At 43.0% G+C, this 12,500-nt stretch overlaps 2 protein-coding genes across 8 annotated transcripts in view; both read right to left on the reverse strand.

The window, feature by feature from the left end:
* The window catches only part of LOC129838708 (receptor-type tyrosine-protein phosphatase R-like), a 119,252-nt gene that overhangs the window by 58,423 nt on the left and 48,329 nt on the right, over positions 1-12,500 (reverse strand). For 3 of the 5 annotated variants that reach the window (XR_008756890.1, XM_055905846.1, XM_055905848.1), the window contains one exon: positions 354-467. The exons of 1 other annotated variant lie outside the window; for it this stretch is intronic. Coding sequence is in view for 3 of the 4 variants with exons in the window: in XM_055905846.1 (XP_055761821.1) it covers positions 354-467 (114 nt within the window). In the remaining variant the exon portion in view is untranslated. The remainder of the gene's footprint in view (positions 1-353; positions 468-12,500) is intronic. One more of the 5 variants, XM_055905849.1, reaches the window with a different exon arrangement.
* On the reverse strand, positions 603-11,341 carry LOC129838709 (uncharacterized). 3 transcript variants are annotated; one of them, XM_055905852.1, is made up of 3 exons: positions 2,803-11,341; positions 1,874-2,673; positions 603-1,322 (listed from the first exon to the last, which is right to left on the reverse strand). In XM_055905852.1, the coding sequence occupies exon 1, from the start codon at positions 9,497-9,499 to the stop codon at positions 8,540-8,542; it is 960 nt and encodes a 319-aa protein (XP_055761827.1). In that variant the 5' UTR covers positions 9,500-11,341; the 3' UTR covers positions 603-1,322; positions 1,874-2,673; positions 2,803-8,539. The 3 variants fall into 3 exon arrangements, with proteins under 3 accessions (XP_055761827.1, XP_055761828.1, XP_055761826.1); XM_055905853.1 differs by lacking the exon at positions 603-1,322 and having other exon boundaries at positions 1,332-2,673; positions 2,803-6,029; positions 6,198-11,341; XM_055905851.1 differs by lacking the exon at positions 603-1,322 and having other exon boundaries at positions 1,332-2,673.

The raw sequence follows: 12,500 nt of genomic DNA on the forward strand, positions 1-12,500 counted from the left end.
TCTGTATGAACTACAACAATCTGTATTCAGTGGAAACTAGTTTAAAGTCATCATTATCAATGTCTATGGTCAGTAAAATGTGTTGAATGTTTGTGTGTGTGTGTGTGTGTGTGTGTGTGTGTGTGTGTGTGTGTGTGTGTGTGTGTGTGTGTGTGTGTGTGTGTGTGTGTGTGTGTGTGTGTGTGTGTGTGTGTGTGTGTGTGTGTGTGTGTGTGTGTAGGTGCGAGCCTGCGAGCGAGCGTGTGTGCGTGCGCGCGTGTGTGTGTGTGTGTGGGTGTGTGTGTGTGTGTGTGTGCGTGTGCGTGTGCGTGTGCGTGTGTGTGTGTGCGTGCGCGCGTGTGTGTGTGTCCTACATTGATTCTGTTGATGTGAACGTGTCTGGGAGAGATGTCCAGAGCAGCAGCTACTCCCTCTCTGAACCGCTTTAGAAGAGACACGTTTAACCTCCTCACATCAACCTGCAGGTTCTGACAGAGGGAGGGGGGGGGGGGAGGGAGGGGGGAGGAAGGGAGGGGGGAGGGGGGACAGCAGGGGGGGAGGAAGGGAGGGGAAGGGATGTGGGAGGGAGGGAGGGAGGGAGGGAGGGAGGGGGAGAAAGGGGAGGAAGGTGGAGAGAGGGGAGAAAGAGAGAGGGGGGAAAATGTGAGACACACTGACAGCCCAGAGCAGGAGAGAGATATATCACCATGGAAACCTGAGTTGAATGCACAGGGGAGACATCTGGAGTGACTGGTGCCAACAAGAGAGTGAGTGACTGTGTCCTGGACAGCAGAACATCAGACAGGAACTAGATAGAGACACTCGGTACTGCCTGTTACCTTGCCAACACACACACTGTACACTTACTTTCAACCAAACACTCACAAGATGGGAAATAAACCCTTTTCACAAAGAGGATGGAGAGACATGCTCTGTACTGGTACCTCTCTAAAACACTCTGTTAACCCTCTATAACACTATGTTACCTCTCTAAAACACTCTGTTACCCCTCTATAATACTCTGTTACCCCTCTATAACACTCTGTTACCTCTCTAAAACACTCTGTTACCCCTCTATAACACTCTGTTACCTCTCTATAACACTCTGTTACCTATCTATAACACTCTGTTACCTCTCTATAACACTCTGTTACCCCTCTATAACACTCTGTTACCTCTCTATAACACTCTGTTACCCCTCTATAACACTCTGTTACCCCTCTATAACACTCTGTTATCTCTCTATAACACTCTGTTACCCCTCTATAACACTCTGTTACCTCTCTATAACACTCTGTTACCCCTCTAGAACACTCTGTTACCCCTCTATAACACTATGTTACCTCTCTATAATACTCTGTTACCTCTCTATAACACTCTGTTACCCCTCTATAACACGCTGTTAACCCTCTATAACACTCTGTTACCTCTCTATAACACTCTGTTATTCCTCTATAACACTCTGTTACCCCTCTATAACACTCTGTTACCCCTCTATAACACTCTGTTACCTCTCTATAACACTCTGTTACCTCTCTATAACACTCTGTTGCCCCTCTATAACACTCTGTACCCCTCTATAACACTCCGTTACCTCTCTATAACACTCTGTTACCCCTCTATAACACTCTGTTACCTCTCTGTAATAACACTCTGTTACCCCTCTATAACACTCTGTTACATCTCTATAACACTCTGTTACCCCTCTATAACACTCTGTTACCCCTCTATAACACTCTGTTACCCCTCTATAACACTCTGTTACCTCTCTATAACACACTGTTACCTCTCTATAACACTCTGTTAACCCTCTATAACAATCCGTTACCTCTCTATAACACTCTGTTACCCCTCTATAACACTCTGTTACCTCTCTGTAATAACACTCTGTTACCCCTCTATAACACTCTGTTACATCTCTATAACACTATGTTACCTCTCTATAACACTCTGTTACCTCTCTATAACACTCTGTTAACCCTCTATAACACTCTGTTACCTCTCTATAACACTCTGTTACCTCTCTATAACACTCTGTTACCGCTCTATAACACTCTGTTACCTCTCTATAACACTCTGTTACCTCTCTATAACACTCTGTTACCACTCTATAACACTCTGTTACCTCTCTATAACACTCTGTTACCCCTCTATAACACTCTGGTACCTCTCTAAAACACTCTGTTACCTCTCTATAACACTCTGTTACCTCTCTATAACACTCTGTCACCTCTCTATAACACTCTGTTACCCCTCTATAACACTATGTTACCTCTCTATAATACTCTGTTACCTCTCTATAACACTCTGTTACCCCTCTATAACACGCTGTTAACCCTCTATAACACTCTGTTACCTCTCTATAACACTCTGTTATTCCTCTATAACACTCTGTTACCCCTCTATAACACTCGGTTACCTCTCTATAACACTCTGTTACCCCTCTATAACACTCTGTTACCTCTCTATAACACTCTGTTACCTCTCTATAACACTCTGTTGCCCCTCTATAACACTCTGTACCCCTCTATAACACTCAGTTACCTCTCTATAACACTCTGTTACCCCTGTATAACACTCTGTTACCTCTCTGTAATAACACTCTGTTACCCCTCTATAACACTCTGTTACATCTCTATAACACTCTGTTACCCCTCTAGAACACTCTGTTACCCCTCTATAACACTATGTTACCTCTCTATAATACTCTGTTACCTCTCTATAACACTCTGTTAACCCTCTATAACACTCCGTTACCTCTCTATAACACTCTGTTACCCCTCTATAACACTCTGTTACCTCTCTGTAATAACACTCTGTTACACCTCTATAACACTCTGTTACATCTCTATAACACTATGTTACCTCTCTATAACACTCTGTTACCTCTCTATAACACTCTGTTAACCCTCTATAACACTCTGTTACCCCTCCATAACACTCTGTTACCTCTCTATAACACTCTGTTACCCCTCTATAACACTCTGTTACATCTCTATAACACTCTGTTACCTCTCTATAACACTCTGTTACCCCTCTATAACACTCTGTTACATCTCTATAACACTCTGTTACCTCTATAACACTCTGTTACCTCTCTATAACACTCTGTTACATCTCTATAACACTCTGTTACCCCTCTATAACACTCTGTTACCCCTCTATAACACTCTGTTACCTCTCTATAACACTCTGTTACCCCTCTATAGCACTCTGTTACCCCTCTATAACACTCTGTTACCCCTCTATAACACTCTGTTACCTCTCTATAACACTCTGTTACATCTCTATAACACTCTGTTACCCCTCTATAACACTCCGTTACCTCTCTATAACACTCTGTTACCCCTCTATAACACTCTGTTACCTCTCTGTAATAGCACTCTGTTACCCCTCTATAACACTCTGTTACCTCTCTATAACACTCTGTTAACCCTCTATAACACTCTGTTACCTCTCTATAACACTCTGTTACCTCTCTATAACACTCTGTTACCGCTCTATAACACTCTGTTACCCCTCTATAACACTCTGTTACCTCTCTATAACACTCTGTTATATCTCTATAACACTCTGTTACCCCTCTATAACACTCTGTTACCCCTCTAAAACACTCTGTTACCTCTCTGTAATAACACTCTGTTACCCCTCTATAACACTCTGTTACCTCTCTATAACACTATGTTACCCCTCTATAATACTCTGTTACCGCTCTATAACACTCTGTTACCCCTCTATAACACTCTGTTACCTCTCTATAACACTCTGTTACCCCTCTATAACACTCGATTACCTCTCTATAACACTCTGTTACCTCTCTATAACACTCTGTTACCACTCTATAACACTCTGTTACCTCTCTATAACACTCTGTTACCCCTCTATAACACTCTGGTACCTCTCTAAAACACTCTGTTACCTCTCTATAACACTCTGTTACCTCTCTATAACACTCTGTCACCTCTCTATAACACTCTGTTACCCCTCTATAACACTCTGTTACCTCTCTATAACACTCTGTTACCTCTCTATAACACTCTGTTACCTCTCTATAACACTATGTTACCTCTCTATAACACTCTGTTACCTCTCTATAACACTCTGTTAACCCTCGATAACACTCCGTTACCTCTCTATAACACTCTGTTACCCCTCTATAACACTCTGTTACCTCTCTGTAATAACACTCTGTTACCCCTCTATAACACTCTGTTACATCTCTATAACACTATGTTACCTCTCTATAACACTCTGTTACCTCTCTATAACACTCTGTTAACCCTCTATAACACTCTGTTACCTCTCTATAACACTCTGTTACCCCTCTATAACACTCTGTTACCGCTCTATAACACTCTGTTACCTCTCTATAACACTCTGTTACAACTCTCTAACACTCTGTTACCCCTCTATAACACTCTGTTACCCCTCTATAACACTCTGTTACCTCTCTATAACACTCTGTTACCTCTCTATAACACTCTGTTAACCCTCTATAACACTCTGTTAACCCTCTATAACACTCTGTTACATCTCTATAACACTCTGTTACATCTCTATAACACTCTGTTACCCCTCCATAACACTCTGTTACCTCTCTATAACACTCTGTTACCCCTCTATAACACTCTGTTACATCTCTATAACACTCTGTTACCTCTCTATAACACTCTGTTACCCCTCTATAACACTCTGTTACATCTCTATAACACTCTGTTACCTCTATAACACTCTGTTACCTCTCTATAACACTCTGTTACATCTCTATAACACTCTGTTACCCCTCTATAACACTCTGTTACCCCTCTATAACACTCTGTTACCTCTCTATAACACTCTGTTACCCCTCTATAGCACTCTGTTACCCCTCTATAACACTCTGTTACCCCTCTATAACACTCTGTTACCTCTCTATAACACTCTGTTACATCTCTATAACACTCTGTTACCCCTCTATAACACTCCGTTACCTCTCTATAACACTCTGTTACCCCTCTATAACACTCTGTTACCTCTCTGTAATAGCACTCTGTTACCCCTCTATAACACTCTGTTACCTCTCTATAACACTCTGTTAACCCTCTATAACACTCTGTTACCTCTCTATAACACTCTGTTACCTCTCTATAACACTCTGTTACCGCTCTATAACACTCTGTTACCCCTCTATAACACTCTGTTACCTCTCTATAACACTCTGTTATATCTCTATAACACTCTGTTACCCCTCTATAACACTCTGTTACCCCTCTAAAACACTCTGTTACCTCTCTGTAATAACACTCTGTTACCCCTCTATAACACTCTGTTACCTCTCTATAACACTATGTTACCCCTCTACAATACTCTGTTACCGCTCTATAACACTCTGTTACCCCTCTATAACACTCTGTTACCTCTCTATAACACTCTGTTACCCCTCTATAACACTCGATTACCTCTCTATAACACTCTGTTACCTCTCTATAACACTCTGTTACCCCTCTATAACACTCTGTTACCTCTCTATAACACTCTGTTACCCCTCTATAACACTCTGGTACCTCTCTAAAACACTCTGTTACCTCTCTATAACACTCTGTTACCTCTCTATAACACTCTGTCACCTCTCTATAACACTCTGTTACCTCTCTATAACACTCTGTTACCTCTCTATAACACTCTGTTACCTCTCTATAACACTCTGGTACCTCTCTAAAACACTCTGTTACCCCTCTATAACACTCTGTTGCCTCTCTATAACACTCTGTTACCTCTCTATAACACTCTGTTACCTCTCTATAACACTCTGTTACCTCTCTGTAATAACACTATGTTACCCCTCTATAACACTCTGTTACCTCTCTATAACACTCTGTTACCTCTCTATAACACTCTGCTACCCCTCTATAACACTCTGTTACCTCTCTATAACACTATGTTACCCCTCTATAACACTCTGTTACCTCTCTATTACACTCTGGTACCTCTCTATAACACTCTGTTACCTCTCTATAGCACTCTGTTACCCCTCTATAACACTATGTTACCCCTCTATAACACTCTGTTACCTCTCTATAACACTCTGTTACCCCTCTATTACACTCTGTTATTCCTCTATAACACTCTGTTACCCCTCTATAACACTATGTTACCCCTCTATAACACTATGTTACCTATCTATAACACTCTGTTACCTCTCTATAACACTCTGTTACCCCTCTATAACACTCTGTTACATCTCTATAACACTCTGTTACCTCTCTATAACACTCTGTTACCTCTCTATAACACTCTGTTACCACTCTATAACACTCTGTTACCTCTCTATAACACTCTGTTATTCCTCTATAACACTCTGTTACCTTTCTATAACACTCTGTTGCCCCTCTATAACACTCTGTTACCTCTCTATAACACTCTGTTACCTCTCTATAACACTCTGTTACCCCTCTATAACACCCTGCTACTTCTCTATAACACTCTGTTACCCCTCTATAACACTCTGTTACCCCTCTATAACACTCTGTTACCCCTCTATAACACTATGTTACCTCTCTATAACACTATGTTACCTCTCTATAACACTCTGTTACCCCTCTATAACACTCTGGTACCTCTCTATAACACTCTGTTACCTCTCTATAACACTCTGTTACCCCTCTATAACACTCTGTTATCTCTCTATAACACCCTGTTACCTCTCTATACCACTCTGTTACCTCTCTATAACACTCTGTTACCCCTCTATAACACTCTGTTACCCCTCCATAACACTCTGTTACCTCTCTATAATACTCTGTTACCTCTCTATAACACACAGTGTGGGAAACCACAAACAGGAATGGATGAGAAAGAGAGACACACTACTATTCACCTCTAAAAGAAACAGGGAAATCACTTTCCAAGCAGAGCAGAGGAGGCAGGGGATGTCTAAGCTGCATTACATCTCTACCAACATTACTACATTACCATCGATCCACTGACACTTCTACAATCACTTTCACACTCTCTCTCTCTCCGTTCCTCCCTCTCTCTCTCTTTCCCTCTCTATATATATCTGTCTCTCTCTCTCTCTGTCTCTCTCTCTCTGTCCCTCTCTCTCTCTCTCTCTCTCTCTCTCTCTCTCCCTCTCTCTCTCTCTCTCTCCCTGTCCCTCTCTCTCTCTCTCTCTCTCTCTCTCTCTCTCTCTCTCTCTCTCTCTCGATGTCCCTCTCTCTGTCCCTCTCTCTATATGTCTGTCTCTCTCTCTCTCTGTCACTCTCTCTGTCCCTCTCAATTCAATTCAATTCAAGGGGCTTTATTGGCATGGGAAGCAAGTGAGGTAGACAATACACAAAAGTGAAACAAACATTACAAATTAACAGTAAACATTACACATACAGAAGTTTCAAAACAATAAAGACATCACAAATGTCATATTATATATATACAGTGTTGTAACAATGTACAAATGGTTAAAGCACACAAGTTAAAATAAATAAGCATAAATATGGGTTGTATTTACAATGGTGTTTGTTCTTCACTGGTTGCCCTTTTCTTGTGGCAACAGGTCACAAATCTTGCTGCTGTGATGGCACACTGTGGAATTTCACCCAGTAGATATGGGAGTTTTTCAAAATTGGATTTGTTTTCGAATTCTTTGTTGATCTGTGTAATCTGAGGGAAATATGTGTCTCTAATATGGTCATACATTGGGCAGGAGGTTAGGAAGTGCAGCTCAGTTTCCACCTCATGTTGTGGGCAGTGAGCACATAGCCTGTCTTCTCTTGAGAGCCAGGTCTGCCTACGGCGGCCTTTCTCAATAGCAAGGCTATGCTCACTGAGTCTGTACATAGTCAAAGCTTTCCTTAAGTTTGGGTCAGTCACAGTGGTCAGGTATTCTGCCACTGTGTACTCTCTGTTTAGGGCCAAATAGCATTCTAGTTTGCTCTGTTTTTTTGTTAATTCTTTCCAATGTGTCAAGTAATTATCTTTTTGTTTTCTCATGATTTGGCCTCTCTCTGTCCCCCCCTCTCTCTCTCTCTCTCTCTCTCTCTCTCTCTCTCTCTCTCTCTCTCTCTCTCTCTCTCTCTCTCTCTCTCTCTCTCTCTCTCTCTCTCTCTCTCTCTCTCTCTCTCTCTCTCTCTCGCTCTCTCTCTCAATTCAATTCAATTCAATTGACTTTATTGACATGGCAAGTTCATTATTACTTACATTGTCAAAGTATACATATCGAAAAATAAAAATCTAATATATATGTATATATATACAAAATATATATATTTATATATAAATAAATGGTGGGACCAACAGCAATAATAATAGTAGTAGTGGACATGGGATAACCATAAATAACATCTACAACAACAATATTAATCAGAACAACAATACATTAAAGCAATGGTAGTAGACCAGTGTCAACATGACTTGAGAAGACATATGACCTGGTATGAAAGACAAAACAAACATTCCTTTGCACTTTTCACTGGCTGTCCCTCAGGTTGTGGCAGGAGGACACATATTTGGCTGCCAAAACTGCACATTGTGGCTTTTCACCCAATAAATATTTAATTTTTTCTTCATCTTTTATAGTTTCAAATTATTTGTATTGAATTATAATTTTGGGAAAGAAATATGCTCTTAGGTCTGAGTATTTGTCACAGTGTAGTAGGAAATGCACCTCTGTCTCTACCTCTCCCCTGGAGCAGAGTGAGCACAGCCTGTCCTCTCTGGGCAGCCAGGTTTGTCTGTGACGACCGGTCTCTATAGCCAGCTTGTCCTCTCTGGGCAGCCAGGTTTGTCTGTGACGACCGGTCTCTATAGCCAGCCTGTCCTCTCTGGGCAGCCAGGTTTGTCGGTGACGACCGGTCTCTATAGCCAGACTGTGCCCACTGAGTCTGTACCTAGTCAATGTTTTCCTCAGTTTTCTATCAGTCACAGTGGTCAGATAGTCTGCCACCATGTACTGTCTGTTTAGAGCCAAATAGCATTGAAGTTTACTTAGATTTTTTGTGGTGTCTTTCCAATAGGTGATATATTTTTCTTTTTGTTTTGTGATGATTTGGTTGGGCCAGATTTTCTGAGGGCTGTCCCGAGGCTCTATGGGGTTGGTTTGGGTTGGTGAACTGAGCCTCAGAACTAGCTGGCTGAGGGGACTCTTCTCTGGTTTCATCTCTTGACATTGTAGAGCTGTGTGATGGAATGTTTTAGGGTCACTTGTCTTTAGATGGTTGTAAAATTTGATGGCTCTTTTTTCTATTCGAATGAGGAGGGGGTATTGGCCCAATTCTGCCCTACATGCGTTATTTGGAGTTTTTCTTTGTACTTGCAATACAGTCTTGCAAAACTCTGCATGCAATATTTCAATTGGATGTTTGTCCCATTTAGGAAATTCATTATTAGAGAGTGGACCCCATACTTCACTGCCATATAGAGCAATTGGTTCTATAACTGATTGAAAAATGTTGAGCCAGATTCTAATTGGAATTTCAATTTTGATGTTCCTTTTAATGGCATAGAATGCTTTTCTTGCTTTGTCTCTCAGCTCATTCACAGCCATGTGAAAGCTACCTGTGTTGCTGATATTTAGTCCTAGATATGTGTAGTTTTTGGTGTGTTCTCTCTCTCTCTCTCTCTCTCTCTCTCTCTCTCTCTCTCTCTGTGATTACCTCCAGCTAACCTGGTTTGGTACCAGAACTGATTACCTCCAGCTAACCTGGTTTGGTACCAGTCCTGAGGATCATGCAGGGGTCAGTGCTATAAAGAGGATCCCAGACAGGCCTGGGGACAGTGACCGGCATGTCATCCGTTAAAAATAAGATTTACCCCTCCTGTACCCAGCAAAATAACCGTTCCACATTCTAAAAGCCTGACTTGAGGAGAAACAAACCCCTCCTGTACCCAGCAACATAACCGTTCCACATTCTAAAAGTCTGACTTGAGGAGAAACAAACCCATCCTGTATCCAGCAACATAACCGTTCCACATTCTAAAACTCTGACTTGAGGAGAAACAAACCCCTCCTGTACCCAGCAACATAACCGTTCCACATTCTAAAAGTCTGACTTGAGGAGTAACAAACCCCTCCTGTACCCAGCAACATAACCGTTCCACATTCTAAAAGCCTGACTTGAGGTAGAAACAAACCCCTCCTGTACCCAGCAACATAACCGTTCCACATTCTAAAAGCCTGACTTGAGGAGAAACAAACCCCTCCTGTATCCAGCAACATAACCGTTCCACATTCTAAAAGTCTGACTTGAGGAGAGACAAACCCCTCCTGTACCCAGCAACATAACCGTTCCACAATCTAAAAGCCTGACTTGAGGAACAACAAACCCCTCCTGTATCCAGCAACATAACCGTTCCACATTCTAAAAGCCTGACTTGAGGAGAAACAAACCCCTCCTGTATCCAGCAACATAACCGTTCCACATTCTAAAAGCCTGACTTGAGGAGAAACAAACACAGATTTCTTTTCTCTCCGTTCTCTTTCCATCTGTGCAGATATTTTTTCCACCGGTTGTCTTTCAGAGGAAGAACACCCACCATCTCTGAGTCATATAATGTGTTCCAAGTGGCATCCTATTCCCTTTATAGCGCAATACTTTAACCAGGGCCCATAGGGTAGTGCACTTTGTAGGGAATAGGATGCCATTTGATAAGCAGCCATAGTTTTATCTCTGAAGGCATCGGCAGAGATGACTGTGAAATGTCCATATTTAGACAAAACATTATCCTTCATAACCCTGTCTCCTCTTCCTGTACACTGCCAGGGACTGTCTCCTCTCCCTGTACACTACCAGGGACTGTCTCCTCTCCCTGTACACTACCAGGGACTGTCTCCTCTCCCTGTACACTACCAGGGACTGTCTCCTCTCCCTGTACACTGCCAGGGACTGTCTCCTCTCCCTGTACACTGCCAGGGACTGTCTCCTCTTCCTGTACACTGCCAGGGACTGTCTCCTCTCACTGTACACTGCCAGGGACTGTCTCCTCTCCAGAGTTCTCCTCTTCCTGTACACTGCCAGGGACTGTCTCCTCTCCAGAGTTCTCCTCTTCCTGTACACTGCCAGGGACTGTCTCCTCTCACTGTACACTGCCAGGGACTGTCTCCTCTCCAGAGTTCTCCTCTTCCTGTACACTGCCAGGGACTGTCTCCTCTCCCTGTACACTGCCAGGGACTGTCTCCTCTTCTTGTACACTGCCAAGGACTGCCTGTTCTTTCAGGTTCTACGGTTCTAGTTTTCTTTCTGCCTTACTACCCTCAGGGCTCTGGAGTCCTGGGATAGAAGGGACATCTTTTTTTCTATCTTTAAGAAGTGGAGAGGGTACGTTTTTATTCCACCTGACTGCTTCAAGACTCTTTAACAGGGCTCTGCTGTCTGATGCCAACACAGGAGACATGGAGGGGTGGGGGGGAGGGAGGTCTGCTGTCTGATGCCCAACACAGGAGACATGGAGGGGGGGGGGGGTCTGCTGTCTGATGCCAATACAGGAGACATGGAGGGGTGGGGGGGGGGGGGGTCTGCTGTCTGATGCCCAACACAGGAGACATGGAGAGGTGGGGTGAGGGGGTAGAGGGAGGTCTGCTGCCTGATGCCCAACACAGCAGACATGGAGGGGTGGGGGGTAGAGGAAGGTCTGCTGCCTGATGCCTAACACAGGAGACATGGGGTGGGGGGGGGGGGGTCTGCTGTCTGATGCCTAACACAGGAGACATGGACCAAAGGTGGCCATTAAACACCGGATGGGCTCTCTTTTCCATCTACCCACAAACCTCGGATGTAACCTCACTAGAGAGTTAGATTCCTTCCTGCCAAGAGCCACAGTGAACTAGTCCGTTTCCTGGGTCCTGTGTGTGACATCACAGAGGTGATAGTAGACTGTAGAGACATCACAGAGGTGATAGTAGACTGTAGAGAGAGACATCACAGAGGTGATAGTAGACTGTAGAGAGAGACATCACAGAGGTGATAGTAGACTGTAGAGACATCACAGAGGTAATAGTAGACTGTAGAGACATCACAGAGGAGATAGTAGACTGTAGAGACATCACAGAGGTGATAGTAGACTGTAGAGACATCGCAGAGGTGATAGTAGACTGTAGAGACATCACAGATGTGATAGTAGACTGTAGAGACATCACAGAGGAGATAGTAGACTGTAGAGACATCACAGAGGTGATAGTAGACTGTAGAGAGAGACATCACAGAGGTGATAGTAGACTGTAGAGAGAGACATCACAGAGGTGATAGTAGACTGTAGAGACATCACAGAGGTGATAGTAGACTGTAGAGACATCACAGAGGTGATAGTAGACTGTAGAGACATCACAGAGGTGATAGTAGACTGTAGAGACATCACAGAGGTAATAGTAGACTGTAGAGACGTCACAGAGGTGATAGTAGACTGTAGAGACATCACAGAGGTGATAGTAGACTGTAGAGACATCACAGGGGTGATAGTAGACTGTAGAGACATCACAGAGGAGATAGTAGACTGTAGAGACATCACAGAGGTGATAGTAGACTGTAGAGACATCACAGAGGAGATAGTAG

Source organism: Salvelinus fontinalis, chromosome 39, assembly GCF_029448725.1.
Source record: "Salvelinus fontinalis isolate EN_2023a chromosome 39, ASM2944872v1, whole genome shotgun sequence".
NCBI classification, from domain to species: Eukaryota; Metazoa; Chordata; class Actinopteri; order Salmoniformes; family Salmonidae; genus Salvelinus; species Salvelinus fontinalis.

Excerpts from the sequence above, each read along its gene's own strand:
- LOC129838709 (XM_055905852.1), bottom strand. The coding sequence starts at position 9,499 with ATGGCTGTGAATGAGCTGAGAGACAAAGCAAGAAAAGCATTCTATGCC.